At 39.8% G+C, this 18,017-nt stretch overlaps 1 protein-coding gene across 2 annotated transcripts in view; it reads left to right on the top strand.

The window, feature by feature from the left end:
• Positions 1 to 18,017, top strand: part of GLP1R (glucagon like peptide 1 receptor) — an 83,168-nt gene that overhangs the window by 52,951 nt on the left and 12,200 nt on the right. For both annotated transcript variants that reach the window (XM_088161284.1, XM_014877287.2), the window contains 4 exons: positions 3,175 to 3,328; positions 4,784 to 4,943; positions 13,368 to 13,428; positions 17,531 to 17,600. In XM_088161284.1, the coding sequence (XP_088017410.1) occupies positions 3,175 to 3,328; positions 4,784 to 4,943; positions 13,368 to 13,428; positions 17,531 to 17,600 (445 nt within the window). The remainder of the gene's footprint in view (positions 1 to 3,174; positions 3,329 to 4,783; positions 4,944 to 13,367; positions 13,429 to 17,530; positions 17,601 to 18,017) is intronic.

Genomic DNA, 18,017 nt, shown 5'->3' with positions numbered 1-18,017 from the left:
AGTTATCCATGTGTACATGTGGAACAGGTACTTTTTATCAATTGGAATATTTTGTTAGGCAATTTTGTTTCAATTAAATTTCCACTGGAAGAGGTGGTAAAAGAGAGAGATGCAAGCATTCCTTCATGGTCTCACCTCGCTGATGCAGCACAAGTCTGAGAGGGGCAAGGACATTTAGGAGAAAAATTTTCATCTTGCTTTGCTTGGAGTTACCAGAGCATCAATCTCACTCTGGCCTATATCCCAACCCTCACATGCAAGGTGTGCAGAAATGGATTATTTGATAAATTTTTTTTATTTTTTTTTAGAACTTTCAGAAATTCTTATTTCTTTTGCAATGTGAAGAGAGTCTAATTTGAAACTTGTAAAGTTTGTGAAATAAATTGCTGTCAGCTGGCTATAGTGATGTACTGAGTTCATCCAGGTTTGCACCTACAAATTCAACAGAGCATATGAAAATTTAGACACTCTTGGTTGCACATGCCAAAGATGCACTGTGTGTGTTTGGTTAAAGAATAAATAAAAGACCCAAGACTCCACCAGACCAAAACATAACTTTGGGTTCTAATAAGGGATCTTTTTTCCCCCTCTAAATGCAAAAGATATTTTGATTCCAGCTAGACTACTTCAGTTTGGGGGTGCTGAGCACAGGAGACTGACACTTGGAAAACAAAAAGATGAGATCTTACTCTGTTGTGGGAAGTCCCTCTGCCATGAAGCTGATCCCTACATCCGAGTCCCACCCCTCTTATGTCCTGATGAGGCTGCCTCTTAAAAAAGTATGATGTTCCATGTCCTGGTACTCTTACTTGAAATCAAGTCAGGAACCTTCAGTGCTCTGATCCTTAAGGAACTTCCTTCCCTGACTGAAGAATTATCATTGCCAGTTATTGGCCATTTGCTCTGGTGCCTGCACTACACTTTCAGCAAGGCAGTCCCTTTCCTTTCTTCCCTTATGTATTTAAAAAGGTCAGCCATGTCTTTTAACTTCTAATTTCCAAAACTAAAATGATGCAAGCTTTTTCACGTTGAACCATACTTTTTTAGCACTGTATTATCCCTTCTCCTTCCAGTGGAGAAGCATAGGTGGACAATATCGAGGAAGTTTTAAAATGACTGCAGAAATCCAGGGACATGCTCACCCTCTGTGAATGCCATGTGATAATTACGATTTGTATGTGTTGTACCTGTGCAACTTTGGGATCTTTCTGAAAAAGCACCAGATGGTCTTGAAGTCTCCAAATGTCTCCCAGGATAACTGTTTTCTCCTCATTTCACCTATCAATGACACTTCTTGAGTAATCTTAGCAGCCCAAATGTAAAGGTCACAGAGCACAACCATGTACTTGTTGAAGGAAGGAAGAAAAGATGTTTTCTGGCAGGGAACAAAGAGCAAGTTTGTCACCAAGGACTGGTAGGAAAGAGGGAATTTTGATGCCCTCACTTTTGTGGGGTGATGCTTTAGTATTTTTTCCTTCCACTATGAAGCAGGGACTGGAGAGGTGTACACAAGTGTGTGCTTCTCATTTTGAAAGCGAGGTTCCAGGAACATCAGAGGCACCAAGAGTCTTGTTAAAACTATGCTATCAATCCATTTTGTGTTCTCCTGTCCAAGTTGTTTACCAGGAGACAACTTGGTCCTGGATGCCATGAAATAAGAGACTTACCCCTATGTGATTTGCAGTTTCTGGATTCTGACTGGAATCTCGGCTCATGTCCCCAGAGCTGCTCAGCCTCAACGAATGGGGATAAAAATCTAATTAAATGGCATGCAAATACTGATGGGCCTCTTAGGGTTCTTGGGACTACAGCATAACCTTTGTATTTGTCTTTAAAGGTGATACAGCAGAGGAAACAGTATCTCTCTCGAGTCCTATTTTGTGTCCTCCTAAAAAAATGGAAGGAAATTTCAGTGGTGGAAGCTGAATTAGGCCCATAACCTCATGACTGAAACAATTTGAATAACTTGCATTGCCTGTGGCAAAAATACTCAGTAACTACTTGAGACCTATTTTCTTCAATTGCCTAATTTACATAACTATTTCAATCGGATTGAAATGTGTAGCAGTTCTGAAGGGTAGCAACAAATGAATTTTGAATTTAAGGAACATAAATATTAATGATAGGTAAGTTTTGAAATAAATTGTGCCTTAAAAGTGATACAAAAAATCTGACCTATGACAAACAAGTTGTTCTTCAATGCAAACCTCTAACTTTCAAACCAAGTCAATTTTTCTACCAAATTTATAGAGCTGTAAAAACCAGGCATTTAAAGTATAAGTTCGCTGAAAGTTTTGCTGAAATAATTGCTCATTACCATATGTTTATGTCTGTTCTTTAGCATCTTAAAAATCATAGCCATTGTAACTTCTTTTGAGGTAAAGTGTGTATCCCTGCAGAGCTGGGAGCAAAATGTTTGTGAATAAGGCTGGTAAAATATTGGCAGTACTCTGCAATTGGGTGACATTTACATGACTGCAGTTTCTTTTGCTATCCCTTAACATGCTTTTTTTTGACAAGTAGCAATTTTATTGTCTTTGCAGCTGGCTTCTGAAATTCAAGGGTATTTTTCCTTTGTTTTTTAGTTTTCAATTCTGAATGCAGAGGTGAAAAATCTGTTCCTTTTACTTCTACAGAAAGTGTTTACAATTCTCCTAGAAGGCAATTTGAATACAGATTTTTCTCTTGTTGTCAAAGGGTGATTTGCAGGTGGATGTTTTTTCATTGTGGGTTTGAGCACAGCCAGAAGCTGCACTGCACACCAGTCCTGAGCTTTGCCAAGGTAAACTTGTGCAGTGACATTGGGGTCAATTCAAAGCAATTAGCTTCAGTATTATGTGGAACTTGACTTTTTTAGTCCTTTCAGATAAGGCTGCTGAAAATGACTTTATTTTTACACTTTTTAAGCTTTTGAAATATTTTTTTTTCTTAACGCACCTATCTTCTTCCTTTCCCCAAATATTGGCTCTAAGGGATGAAGTTTTGAATGTGTTTTCCTTGATAGTATTTTCTTCCCAAAGACAGTGTGAAATCCCTACAGCCATTCTCAAGTTATGGGATTTCCTCTTGTGCCTCCTGATTTCTTACAGAGCTCCTTGTTCCCTTTCTCAGTCCTGTGTGATGCTGCATCTTTTATGTAGGTAGTGGATTGTGACTAGATTTTTCTTTTTACAGACATCTACATTGCACAAGGAATTACATTCACCTGAACCTCTTCACCTCTTTTATCCTCCGGGCTATATCTGTTTTCATTAAAGACTCGGTGGTGAAGTGGATGTACAGCACAGCCACACAGGAGTACCAGTGGGAAGGACTGATAGCCTTCCAGGTAAGGGCACAGACACTGTGGTTGTTCTTAGGATATTGGAGTCATCACTGTGGTGTGTCTGCATGACAGCAGGTAGCATAACTCTTTAGTTGATGGCATGACATGTTTCTTTATGTGTGGGAAGTTTGCCCCCACTAGACAGAGGAACAAGATAGCTGATTTTTTTTGCATATATATATGTACATACAGCAATGGCCATATCTTCTCTCTATACTGCAGTTTCATTTCTTTCTAGCAGTGACAAGAGGGCATTTCTTTTCCTAAGCCAACACTTTTTGTGATAGAGCTGTCCATCTAGTCAGTTGTTTGTCCACCAGCTAAGTTGGTTGCTCTTGGTCATCTCTATATAATCTCTGGATGACATGAAAAAAAGGAAGCATCTGATTAAAATGCAAATTTGAAAGCAGTTAGAAAAGCTTTGGAGGAATAGGCTAATTAAATACTTCTAATTGATGAGAGAGGATATACAACTCTTTTGCAAATAATGATGAAAGCGTGCCCTTGCCCATTTGGATCTGGAAAGCAAAATGTACTTGAAACCTCAAAGAAGGGTATCTTTATTATCTGTATAGCTCTTGTGACTCTAAAACATGGGTACAGCATTTGCTGCTGCAGTACAGGATTGGAGTGGTCAAGGCAAACTCTCCTGGTACATCCTTAGTGCCCATCCTTTTCTGACACTGCCTAAGGCAGAAGTGCTAAAATGACTTAGTGAATCTCGTAAGATGGTTGCTTTTTTTTCCCCTCATCTGCAATTTATCAGTTGCCAGAAAATAACATTGTAAAACACATCTTAAATGGTTTGGAAATGTTCATATTGGATTGTTAGTCATTTCCTCTTTCCAAAAAGCATAGACTTTATGATTTTACACACTGTTTACTCAGTAGGGGTTTCATCAGGTCTGATGGATATATTAGGTAATCAGGTTTCATACTTATCTAAAGCCCTACTGATCATCTCAGTAATTTACCAGCTATGAGAGAATTTGCACTTAAATGGGGTGGACTGGGCAACATTGCTATTCTATGAAAATATCCTTTGCTTTGGCAAATAGTCAACCTTATGGCATCTACTCTTTTCTTTTTAATAGAGAAATTTTCAACTGCAATATGGAGTACCCAGGAAAGTGAAAGATTCACTGACTGTGGTTGATATAGTACCTTTCACTTGTTCTTTTCATCTTTATTCATGCTTTTCAAAATAAAATCCATTACTTGTTGAGGGGAAACGACAGAACATGTACTTTTTTTTTAAGGAGTAATGTTGTTGAAAGCATCTGTCTGTTGTGCATAGCACCTATTACTGTCTCTGTTCAGCAATAAAATATGTGATTAGTTTAGCAAACTCTTTTTTTGAGGAGCAAGAGTAGGAAAGAGAATCAGCCTTTTGAGTTAATATCCTTTTATTCTCAGTCCCAGTCGCGTTACTTTGGGCTGTGCTTTTTTCTGTCACAGGAATCACTCAGCTGCCGTTTGGTCTTTGTGATGATGCAGTATTGTGTGGCTGCAAACTACTACTGGCTGCTGGTGGAAGGCATGTACCTGTACACGCTGCTGGTACTTTCCGTCTTCTCCGAGCAGAGGATTTTCCGCCTTTATCTCTGCATTGGCTGGGGTGAGTTGATTTTTTTCCGTTTGTCCTCCTGTGGCTGCACTGGCAGAGGGTATAACTGGAAAACTTGTGTGTCTCTCCTAGTGCTTCCCAGTTCAAGTTCTGCACTCTGCATTCCGTTTTTGTTCCCAATCCCTTACCTTGTTTGGGCTGGCAGGTGTGGTCACAGCTCCTGGATGCTCATGGCACAGAGGCTGTGGGACAGCAAAGAAACTCACCAAACCAGTGGCAAACTACTTTTCCTGCAGGACATTAGCTTCCCAGGACAAATTAGGTGTGAGTGGTTCCAGCTGGCTGTGGACTTTTCTGGACTGCCCTGCTTCATCTCCTGAAAGTTTCCCATTGCATTTAAAGACAGGTTAAGTGCTTGTGGTGCAGAATAGCAATGATGCTTTGCATCTAGGTGAGGACAGCAGTAGAGAAATGGTGACAGCATGAGGAGGGGGTGATGCAAAGGGACTGATGAACAAGGGGCTGCTAGCAGGGAGGTGTCAGGTTGGCTAAGTGGGCACAGCAGGTCAAATAGGGATTGTCTGGGAAAAAAGAGTCAAGGGTGCATGTGCCACGGACATGTGTGTGCTTGAAATCGAGGATTGTCATGCCTTGAAATCAGCTGGTTGAGCAAGGGTCACCTTCTGTAGAAAGGCTACAGCTTTGATTCTTTCAATGTATAGTTCACCTGAAAATACATTACAGTTTGGGATTAATCCTATTTTTGGGGTGATCTTGCATGTACTTTTATTGCATTCTCTCCCTTCCTCTTCTCTACCCTCCCCTTTTGGTGGAGTCAGGCCACTTTTGGAAAGATGAAAGTAAATCCAAGTAAATACTACAAGTGCTTTCACAGATGCCAGTTTGAACATTTAAATTGCTTTGACTCTCCTCTCTCTATGGATTTCAATTGTGAATATTTTAGCAAATTAGTTCACTGGAAAAATGTATATAAATGGCATATTATTGTGAATTACCCAATTCTACAAAAATGTTATATATTAGGAGAAAAGGTTTTCTGGCATGTTGATAGGAATAAATAAATAAATGCAAATAATAGCAGTTTCCTGCTGGAGAGTTTTATTTAAAAATCTCTATCTTCCATATTCCTTCATGTCAGGCATGCAGCAAAAGCAGCACCATTTTGTTTAACGTTTGAACTATATGTTTTAATTAGACCCTCATTTAATTTAAAATAAAAGGGGAGGGGAACTATCCTGAAGCACTGACTGAGGTCATGAAAAGAAATGGAAAAGAAATTAGAACAAAATTATATCTAGTCAAATCCTGAGGGGATTGTGTTGTTTTATAAGAAAGGGTTAGGTTGCTTTTGGTCTGAATCACTTCTATTTAGAGTTTGTCTCCTGCAAATGAGAAGGCAGAAACAGATGATATTATTTTGGTTTTGTTCTTCCTTTACAAAGCTGGTTTTACTATTTTATATTGAATTTCTAGATGAGTTTGTGAAAATAAGCAGCAATGCAAGAACTTGGCACCAGATACATGAGTTTCATCCAAGCTTCCTAGAAAAACTCTGTCCATGCCATTCAATTGTCATCTGTACAGTTTCTTGCTCATCCGTATGTGCCTGCATGTGCAAACCTTGCTAGTGATTCTCTACCTTCAAATGCAGAAGCATCTGCTATTTCAGCACTCCCAGATTAGTTATACCAGATAAGTTTCATCTCTAACCAGTGGAAAGATATGAAGATTTTTCCTTTCTTTCCACTTGAATGGTGATTCCATTTTTTGGGTGCTCAAGTCCCTCACCAGGTGACTTTCTGCTGTATGCAACACTCAGAAGATTTTTATTTAATTTGATTTTTGAGCTGCGTGATAGCCTCAGTGTAATGCCAAGGCTTCAAAGAGAGACAGTAGGTTGCTGTTTGAACTGTTATCCTGCTCTTTGAAATAGTTAATCAACTGTAAAAATAAAGCTGGAACAAAAAATAAATATTTGATTGCCAGGGCTAACTTAATACTCTGACCCTTAGTTCCATTAATGAAGTGTCTTCTTACACGATAATATTTTAGCTTGTTCATTTCTCATCATTAGATGAATACTTATGTATAATAATTTCACATTTGTATTGCTCAAAAACATTGTCACTTCGTGTTGTTATTTCTTATAATTATAACTGAAGATTGTGATCACTCTCAGTGGAGTCTGCTCTCCTGAAATGCTGGGTACTGATCTTGGTCTGTACCCTCCTCACTGCCCTAAGGTCCTTGAATTCCACCATTTCATGGTCATTGCAGCCCAGGTTGCCCTTGATCTTCACATTGCCCACCAGCTCCTCCTTGTTGGTGACAGCAAGGTCCAACAAGGCACCTCTCCTCATTGGATTCTCTGTCACTTGGAGAAGGAATTTGTCATCAGTATCATCCAGGAAAACTCCTGGATTGCTTATGCTCTGCTGTGCTGTCCCTCCAGCAGATATCAGAGTGGTTGAAGTCCCCCAGGAGAACCAGAGTTTGTGACTGCAAGGATGCTCCTGTCTGTCAGGAACAGAAGGGCTTCCTGGTCAGGCAGCCTGCAGCAGACTGCCCTATAATGTCACTTGTCCCTGTCCTCCCTTTAATCCCGATCCATAAGGTCCTAGTCAGCTCCTCATCCACCCCCAGGTGGAACTCCACACACTCCAGCTGCCACTGATATGGTGACACCCCCCTCCTGCTCTCTCCTGCCTGGGCTTCCTGAAGAGCCTGTGGCATCCTGTTCCAACACCCCAGTGAGGAGCCATCCCACCCTGTGATGCCAGTGGGGTCAGAGCCCCACAGATACTGGCACTGGCATCCTGCTGGTAGGAGTGGGATGGATTAAGGATCCCATTCCTCAGTAACTTTAGTTTAAAGCCCTCTTCCCAGGCTTGGCAAGCCTGTGACTAAAGATTTTCTTTCTCTTCTCTATCAGATTCAGCCCACGGTAGACCAACTGTTCCAAGATATTCCAGACATATTTTTGTTATATGATAATATCAGGTCAGTTCTAAAGTCAGTTATTGGACAGTAGTCCACTTATTATCAGTTCAAATTACTAATTATTCCTTGCTATAAAGGGAAGAGTCTGTCTTGCATTATTGTATTTTAACAAAACCTAGAAAAGTCGTAAAATCTCGACAGACCTATGAAAACTAATGTAGTTTCATAAATTGGGGGTCATTTATACTAACATCACATATATTGATAGGACTCTATAAACCTTCCTTATTTCTTTTGAGGTAACTGCATTCCTAATGGCCAATTCGTTGCAGAGATTTCATGCCATACTAGGCTTTGAGATGGCACTTTTAAATTTTTCTATTTCATTTAATGTGGAATATATCTTGCTTATGTCTTCTATTTCTTTGTCAAGGCAGACTTTCATACATTTGTGTCACCTTTAAGTTCCACATATCTTACTGCAAAAACAGTTGTATATTCCATTTTGAATGCTGATGGAGGAAAAAAAAAGACAGAAATGCTTAGCAGCATCAAAAGCCCAAAAATTTTAATAGGCTAATGGAAGAGCAGGTAGGTGAGAGGTTTCCTTCACTCAGGGGGTCAGCACAACAGCAGCTCCAACAGCTGGTGATTCACGTAGTCATTTGCACCTGCAGAAAATAAAATCTGTTACTATGCACTGCTGGTACCTGATGCTTCCTTGCGAAATCCTTGCCCATGTATCTCACTTTCTAGAGAGAAGAAAAAAAGATTTTTAAGAAAGGGGTGAAAAAAAACCCCAACCTAACTACAGAGATCAAGATCATTACATTTTATTTTGTTCCTTTCTCAGTATGTGCGGACTGGTCTGAATCAGTGTCCAGGATGCCAACCCAGTGTTCATCATGTCTGAGCCCAAGGCAGGAATTGCTGAGCCTGACACTGATTTTCAGCTATCAGTACTGTACTGAGTAGTCTCTAGAGAAGAGCAGTTTATACTCTAAAGGTGCTGTATCAGCAGATTTTAGTGGAAAAGGGACCTCTTCACACTTAAGAGTAGAGAGGAAAGAAGAATGGGGAAACAACAGAAACATTCCACAGAGACTCTGAGAGACATCCAGACAAGAGACCATTTTCAGCACTAGAGGCTAAGAAGAAAATGTTAATAAACAGCTAAATATTCTCTGAGCTTGTGTGGTAATTTTACACCCAGTTGCACTTGCAGCAGGAAAATCACCATAAAAAATAAATAACCTGGTCCCTTCCAAGCCTTGGCAATCCAAACTTGCTCTAAGGAAGAATATTTTGAGGAATGAAGCTATTAAAAGCAGGAAGCTTGGCTAGGGCATCAAAATCTACATCCTGATTGCAAGGAAGATCTGACTGGAAGAGAGCCAGTAAGAAACCTTCCTTCAGAAGCCCAGTGTGAACTCACTGTAGCAACAGGATGCATTCATTGCACTGACAACTTCTTTTCTATTTTCAAATGGAAACTCTGCTTCAGACAAAGATATAAAAATAGATTGTGTCCAGACTGATCTTGATAAGAAATGCATGTCAGGAGTTCCTCTTAATCCTCTTCACTCTCTGTCTTCTCAATTAAACTCTTTCATGTTTGTCCTTTTTTAGGAAGAAAAGAATATTTAATCTTCTCACATTATCAGTGCTTTTACTCTTTTTACGTGTAGTCATATTTATTTATAATTTCTTTCAGTTCCTCATGACCTCAGTCTTGCATTCCTTCATCAATCAGTTGTTCAAGTCAGAGCATCTTGGGTGCTTTCTAAGAGAAAGAAGAATGGACTTGTTCTGACAGCAGTAGTGTCCTTCTGGTTTATGTGCCTGATTTTCTCAGAAGTTGAACTTATCACACGTGGAAATGAGGGGTGTCAGGTTACGGCTAAAATACTGAAAGCAGCCCTAAAATGCTGTATTCAGAATATGTCCTTCTTTAAGGACTTCAACAGAATGGCAGTGCTCTGGTCCTTCCGAGGCAAATCTACTTCAGGAGGACTTTGATCAGCACGCGAGGGTGAGGGGAGCCTCTCTTGCTCCTCATGTGTCTTCCCTGAAATTGCCTCCAGGTAAAGGGAGACAATACAGTAGAAAGCTACAAATATGGTGTCTGTAAGAATGGAAACTTGCTTGCACATGGAGGTAAGGGAAAGATGATGCCATGGAATAGCACCACCTGGTGACACCTCTCTTGGTAATGGGGGCACTGTGAGTTCTGGAACAAACCCTAGCTTTTCTGTTCTGTTAACAAAATATCTCAGACCTCTTAAATGAAGAGACTGATTTTGCATGCTGCTATCAGGATGTGGTTACTTCCATTAGCAGCTGCAGGAATTTCCTGCCCCTCTCATTAGAGATAGTAGAGCATTCTGAAAATGTCAACCTGTGCAGATTTTCTCAACATTTTGGTTTTTTACCTACTCCATCTTATTGTCATTCTGAAAAATGATTGTTTTTCCAACTTTTTTTTTTCTTACTATGCAGACACCTGGCCGGATGTAGAATATATAAGCTAGAGTGAAACTTAGTAGGTTGTGCTGCTTATTTATGCAGTGGGATGTTAAGATGTTGATTGGCAGTTCCATTACTTTTTCATCATCCGTAATATATATTATTATTGCAGCCTATAATTCAGATGCCCAGTCATTTGAGGTTGAACTTTATTAGCTGAACTGTCAGAAGGCTTATTTTCTAGTACACTTGACAGATTTCATAATCAGTGTGCAGTGTTCAAAGATTTCGGGTCAGCTATCAGCCTGCAAGAATTAACATCTCCGAGTTTATCGTGATTAGGTGTTGCAGTTTGTGGCATCTTCAGCAGTGATGCAATACAGAAGTGAACAGTACCAGTTCCAGAACTCAGAGACTTTTCTCTGGTCAGTTAATTTTGGAAAAGATCCATCTCAGAGCTTTCTATATGACAAAACAGCAAAACCAGAAAGAGTTCAGCCAGCACCTTAAATAAATGCCTCCTGAAAATGAGTGCAGCTTTTTCTTGGATATCTGATATGCTTTGAATAGCAGCAGCAGGAGAAAGAACTGTGAGACTGAAACTCAAATGCATCAAAAGTGTTATGTTGGAAGCCCAGGAGTGGAACACACCACTGATGCTGTTAATGAAACATAGTCATCTGTGGTGTTTATTCAATGAGTTGTATTCAGTTTACTTCCACTGCCTGCTCAAACCTAACAGAATTCTCTTGACTGACTGAAGTAACCAGAATAACACGTGTTTTTTTGCTAGTTAATACAGGCTTATTAGGTATGAAGATGGCAAATTAGTCTTTGGAGAGTGTCAGTGATCCTTGCAAACTGCAGCTATTGCAGAGATGCTTCAGATTTGCTCTTCTGCTGTGATAGAATGACTTCTACAGGCATGACGTGAATTAAGGAATGTTCTTGGGGCAGTCTTCTCCTTAGATCTTCACTAGGGCATTGGAAAACTGCATGTATTTCCATCTGTTGAAACTGTGTCCCATACAGTTTCCAGAGCAATCCATTTCTCAGGATAAGGCTTTGTGAATTTGGTAGATGTCAGGTAGTATCCATGCAGTAAGGTTTGAACATCAGTACAAATTTGTATGTGTATTGCACTAAGTCTTGGTGTCTCAGACTAAAACGTGCATTGCCAGCATAGAAAACACTGTGAGTGATGGTGCTGCAATACCAAGACACCAATGGTGTGCATCACAAGGGGGAGTAGGCAGACAGTACTGAACAAGTTGCTTTATACTTGCTGCCTATTAATTTGTATAATAGTTGCATAGCTTGCATGCAATTCTATTGGCCTCCCTCTAGTTAGGCTCTTTTGAAATACAATATTAATAATAGGTTCTTAATTCAAATGTCAAGTGATTTCATTAAGTGTGGAGAGATTTCTGATGTATCCAGAAGACTGAGATACCACAAATCATTATTGTTACCATTTGACCTATCAAATGATATATCCACTGACATACAGCCTTCATGCTCTCAGTGTTTGTGTCTTATCCTGTAAGTTTCATATTAAGATGTCTTAATGCACAGCAGAGTCAAGAAAGAAATAATTCAAACTATAATTTGTTTATGTGAATCAAAAGTGTCATTTAGTTTGGAAGTGATGTGCAGTGAGCCTGTTCTTAATCTCTTTATATGACTATCAAGGCAGCATAGAGTTTTTGGTAACTTTGCTCACAAAATACTGTGTATTCTCAGTATCAAGTAAGTCCATGGAACATGGTAGCTATTTGCCCAAATAATCTCTACTCAATTCATTATCTTTGCTGTTATTCTGATGAATGGTATTTTTTCCATGCTGCTCTTTGTTCTTGCTTTTTTTTTTTAATAAACTGATTAAGGAGAATATTATTATTCTGTGTCTGTAGTATTTAGCTGTTCTGATAGCTGAGAAATTCTACAGTACAATAAAAGTGAAGGTTTTTTACTGATAATACCCAATAAAGATACTGCTTGAGGTATTATGTGGTCTCCCACAGTGTGATGTCCCTGTGGCTTCTGCTGCTACGAACTGTGGATTTGCCCTGTGCAGAACTTACTGCTGCAGCCTGATGTTCTTATGGTCCCTTAGTTTGCTGGTTCTTAAGAATAAAGTAACAAAGTACACTAAAAGTTGTTCTTTCTATACAATGCACATGCAGCATCAGACACTGTCCAAAGAGGAATTAGACCATCTTGATCTATCCTTAAGCAGAAATTCCTCATCCTACCTGTTGAGTTACAACCTGCTTTCCTTCCTTGTGTGCATTTTTATCATTCTCTGTAATGAGTATTGGTTGGTAGATGCACTTTAAAGTTCTTTTTAATGATTTAAGCTCTTCATAAATGAAATAAGTTAATTAGAGAGCCTTTGACACTGTAAAGCAGGTAATGAGTGCCAGCTGACTTGGCTTGTCCCTTTACACCCCAGATGAACTGACCATGTGCTGGCAGGTGAGGGTAGGGCCAAGCCTCTCCTCACTTCCAGCTTTGTCTGCTGCCTTCACTGCAGCCACTCAAGTCCATGCCAGTACCACAGCCACAGGTGGGACTTCCCTGTGGGGGAGAATGCTTGCTGGGTGTGCCCACACTCCCTCTGCCATGGGGGGCATGTGGGGCTGGGTGTGCTCCAGCCTCGACACCAGTAGACAGCCTGAGCTTGGCCCTGCTTGAACGCAGTGTAGGTGACCCACTAGCAGAAATTTGGACACAAAGGCTTTGGTCAGACCACACTGCACCTTCTCTAGCATGAGTACAGAGGCTAGTAGAGCTTCCAAAAATTTAATTCCCTGTCTGTGAAAATATCCACAGAAGAAGTGGTGAATGTCTGTTATGGGACATGAGCATTGTTCATTTTTCATGCCTGTTGAGAACTAGGTGGGAGCCCACTGTTCATGGCAATCTGTGTTGGATAAGAGCTGCAACCAGTTAATTATGTTGCTCATCATTATTTAGGGGGAGGGTCTTCCTCTCTGCTTTTCCCAGTCTCAATGTCAATATCAGCCTTGTCTCCTCTCTTTTCAGGTGTGCCAATGCTGTTTGTTATCCTCTGGGGAACTGTCAAGTACCTTTATGAAGATGAGGGGTTGGTTTAGTTCTGATTTTTATAGCTGTCTCATTTGTGCTGTGTGTGTGCACCAGCAGGTCACTGTTTGCTTTCTGTTCAGTGTGGTTTGCTTTGGCAATGTGCTGAAACCTCACATAATTGCTTCTATTTTGTCTGAAAGTCTTGCATAACATTTCAGAAAGGAGCATATGTTTTTTTCTGATCAGAATTTTCTGCATGTCTGAATAAATCTATTCTCTTGCAGGTCAAGGAAAGGTATGTTTTGTTTTTCTGTACTTACAGGATCAACAATAGCAGTCATCCCACCCAACCAAGACCACTCCTGATACTGTGCCTTTGGCAGTAGCCTTTACAGTTGTTTCAGAAGAAGACAGCAACCTCCCACAGGATTCTGCCTGCAATTTGTAGTGATTAGCCTATGCCTAGCAGCAGAGAAGTGATTGCCTTTTCTTGTTTAAGCTCCCATTATTTAGATTTTACTAAAATAAAGGCACATTCTCTGTCTGCTTTCGTTAGTCTTGCTAAAGTCAACTATGTCATGCACAAGACTGCTGTAAAACACAAAATACTTTTTGTCCATTTTTACCATGGTGGCTGTTCTGGAAAAAATTACCTTAGTATATGCTTTATAAATAGCTGTTTTACAAATAGCACTGTAGCTTGTTGTTTTTGTTTTTTCTTAAAGCGAGGAAAGTTGCTTCTTCTTTATAGAGATAGCGGCTGCCTAGAAATATTTGGGCACCTTTCTCTGTGAAAAGAAATAAATCTATGCTCTTTCATTTTCATTTAAAATTTATTATTTAAAGGGTTTTCCTCTTACTTAATTTCCAGACTACCTAGCCAATACTTTTGTAGGGGATTCTTTTTTTTTTCCTCACAGACACAATTATTGCTGGAGAGATGCTGCAATGGGAAAATTCAGTTTAGTCAGAGCCACCCCCAAATTCTTTTCTGGTGTTTCTGAGTATTTAGAACCCCTTTTTTTTTTTTTTTTTTCCTGTGTTCCTCATGATACTGAACCAGTTCAGTATGGCTTAAGCAATGCTAGGATTTTTTTACTTTCCTTTTCAAGGTTGACTTGATATTTTGTAGCAAGATTGTGGCTGTACTGATGTACTCCAGTTTTGTTGAAATTATCAGAATAGGTGTAGAGACCATGCAGCCTGTGGACAGGCAATGTTCTATGGGCATATCTTCCCATTGATGTAGAAAATGTATTCAAAGTGCTCATGCTGAGCCTCACACATTATGCAGTGCTCAGAGCTGATTTATATTTTCTATTAAGGAAAACTGTCACTCACTGCCTTCAGCAGACCTTAAAAGGGGTAATTTTGCACATTATTGAATTTTCTAAATCTTGTCTAAATATTTGTAAAATACAGTAATAAATAACCACGTGCAGCAGCTGCTCTGAAAGGCAAGATTTCTGTGCCTTGGGCAGGCATTTGCTGGAGCAGCCAGGGATATCTTTCATGCTGTTTGCCATAGCTCTGTCACCATGCAGTGGGCTGTAAATTTCATTTGTGATTTAACTACTTCCCTGGCTATGAAGGATAACTGGAAATAAATGTGGTCAGGGCTAGGAATCTGAGGCAGTCCTGTAAACGTTGCCATTTGAGTAAAGGACTGAAACCTGCAAGACTTTGTTGGTTGCAGAGCAGCTTCTTCTTTCCTTACATGTGCAAGTATAAACTCCTTTAGAATTAAATTAGTGTTTTAAAAAGTGAACTATTCAAAAATATTTTGTCTAGATTACAAATATAATTAAAGGCAAGCTGTTGTTCTTAGTTACTAGACTGTGCCTAAAAAGCTGATACTTACACATTTTTTGCTTCTGTCTGCAGTTAAGGATGGGAGCAAAATAGTCAGCCTTCAATCCTTTTTTTCCATTCACCTGTAGTAATTCAAGGTAAAAATTTAGTGTTTTCACTTTTAGAAGGAGAATACTGGATTGATAAGCAAAGGCAGAAACATCCCACTAGCATTTTTTTCACTGGACAAATTCTCCATTCACAGCTCTGAGGCTATTAGTTGCCAAGCATCTTCTGAGAGGTGCTGAGCAAACTGTAGGGATAGATCCAAGCACAATAGATATTGGTGTATTTATCAGTGTGGCAATCACAGAAAACACAGATGGGCAACAAATCATGTAGAGATCTATTAGTTTTGTTTTCTGGATGCTTCAATAGTCATGACACCTTAATTGACCTGTAATGTTTTTTTATTGCATGTATTTGTATAAATTTAAAGGTAACTAAAATTGATGTGTGCCACAGGAAGCAAATTAACACAGAAATATAGCAGAGTTTATGTAAAGAATTGTTTCTCAGCCTCTGTTATTATAAAGATTTTTTTTAATTGCCTCTGCATCTACTGCAGCTAGTGAGAAAATTAGAACTCCATGTCCAGCTATGCCTATTATCCCATCAGTCTTGAGGTGTTCAAATAAAATTAATTTCAAAGGCTCCATGAAGCTGGCTCCCAGTCCTTGTACCAATTAAGAAGTTCTGTAACTCAGATTCTGGCTCAGGTACACAGACTGCACACAGTCTGCACACCTTTTTTGTCCGATACCTAAAATGCAATTGAGTTGGAGGCTGCTGGTGGCAATAATATGCTTTTTGTATGCGTTAAACTGAAATTGAAGGAAAAGTGATATCCTGAGCCCTTCTTGGACTTGCAGTCCCTGCAAGGGAATGTGGAGTTGCCACAGCCAAGCTGTGACACTTTCCTCTCTAGTAAGTGAGCACATGGGTGTGTGCTTGTAGCAGGGATCCCTGCATGGTTTGCTTTTTTCTCTTAGACTGTCCCACTACAAGGCTGGGGAGCTTTCCAGCTCTACCAGCATCAGCCAAGCTGAACTTTCATAGATCTATTAAGAAGCCTTAGGGAAAACTGTGCATAGTATGTATGTTTTGGCAGAACAGATTTGGAGATGAAGAGAAACCAATTTTATGTTGTGCTCTTTATGTAATTTTATGTAGTTTATAAAACCAATGTTTTATGTAGTGCTGTTTCAGAAACCTGCTGTCTTTACTGGTGACTGTTGCTTTTGAGTAATGCTGAGTGGGAGGCTAACAAAGTTATTTCATAGAAATATTCAGAATGCTGTCAGTGCAGCAAGAAGTGAAGTGGCATGTGAGCACTGCCCTAACACCTGGGCCATCCTGCACTGACATGGCCCATCAGACAGTGGTGGTGGCTGGCTGTGGCCAGAGGAAAGGAACTACATGTACAAACTCTCAGTTTAAGGTTCACTTCAGACCAGTGATCCCAAACTGTAGCTGCCACAACTTTTGTTGGCATTTTCCTCCAGTATTACTCAAGGAGACAGGAATTTTAAAAGCTGAAATGAGACTCATATGGTAAATGAAGTATTATATTGCTGCAGCATGCTACTTACTTGGCAGAGGGCTCAGGTTAGCAAAAGTTAGGAACTGTTGCTCCCACTTTTGATTTTATTTGTTTATGATTTTTAAAACTCCTGGTGGGCCTGAAGCCTTGTGCATATGTACTGAAGGAGCTGGAGTTTGCAGCTGCAATTGCTTTCCCATGGTTGAAATTAGTAACTTCTTTTTGAAAATAAGGACAGATCAAATAGATGACTGATCTCAATATTGGTATGAGAATAATGGTGGTAAGTAATGGGATAAAAACCAACAAGCAATTAAATAAGATGATCTGACATTGGAGACTGAAGAATAATAAAAAATAGTCCAGAATAAAGAAGCTAAGAATGACAGCAGAAAGATCAGACTCAAACAGATTCCCCCCCCTTCTCCTTTCAGCCAAATGACAAATATGACCTTGGTTTTAATGGAGTAAATCTTCACAATTAATGGATGATATTTCATAGCAAATTGTGGAGGAGAGCTAGCCATTAGTGGGCAGGAAAGGCTGGTGAGTAGTATCCAGTTGGATGATGATAGCTGCAATAGTACGGAGCATTCAGTATTTCTCAGAAGCAGCTGCATCTGTTTCCATGTCAGCATGATGTGCTTTCCTGTTATCTAGTCCTTAATATTGTTTTCCATCTGCATTGCTGGAACAGAATGAAAAGCAAGAGATTTTAGTAATGTACTGAAACTTTTCCTTCATCTCCTTTTTGTCCTCCTACCAGTTGCTGGACCAGAAACTATAACATGAATTACTGGCTAATCATCAGACTGCCCATTCTCATCGCCATCGGGGTGAGTCTGAGATGTGTGCTGTGAGATGGCAGATTTCCCTGAGAACAGTACAATATGGTACAGAGATGCACACATGGCCATTGTGCATGTCCAAAGCCTAATAACCTTTGAGGCTGTTGACATTTTCATTCAGAAATGTGATTTCATGAAGCCAAGTTGGTTTCTGTCACTGAAATTCCAGACTAGGATTTTTTTCTCCAATTTGGCCACAAGCTGTCATGTTGTAGTGGCAGGACGTGATAATAGAATGGCATGCTGCAGCAGTCCTGTGAACTCCTCTGTGAGCAGGAGGTATGGAAAGTAGCTCCTGGAGACCAAAGATACTATTTCAGATGCTAGGCTACAAAAGAGCTGCAAAATGTGTGGCATTGTGTAGAAATGATCTGCAGGCACAATACTGTGTCAGTCTCAGACCTC

The sequence above is a fragment of the Sturnus vulgaris genome, chromosome 3 (assembly GCF_052056855.1).
Source record: "Sturnus vulgaris isolate bStuVul1 chromosome 3, bStuVul1.hap1, whole genome shotgun sequence".
Lineage (NCBI taxonomy): Eukaryota > Metazoa > Chordata > Aves > Passeriformes > Sturnidae > Sturnus > Sturnus vulgaris.
The sequence above is the reverse complement of the archived record's forward strand: the minus strand, read 5'-3'. Positions and strand labels throughout refer to the sequence as shown.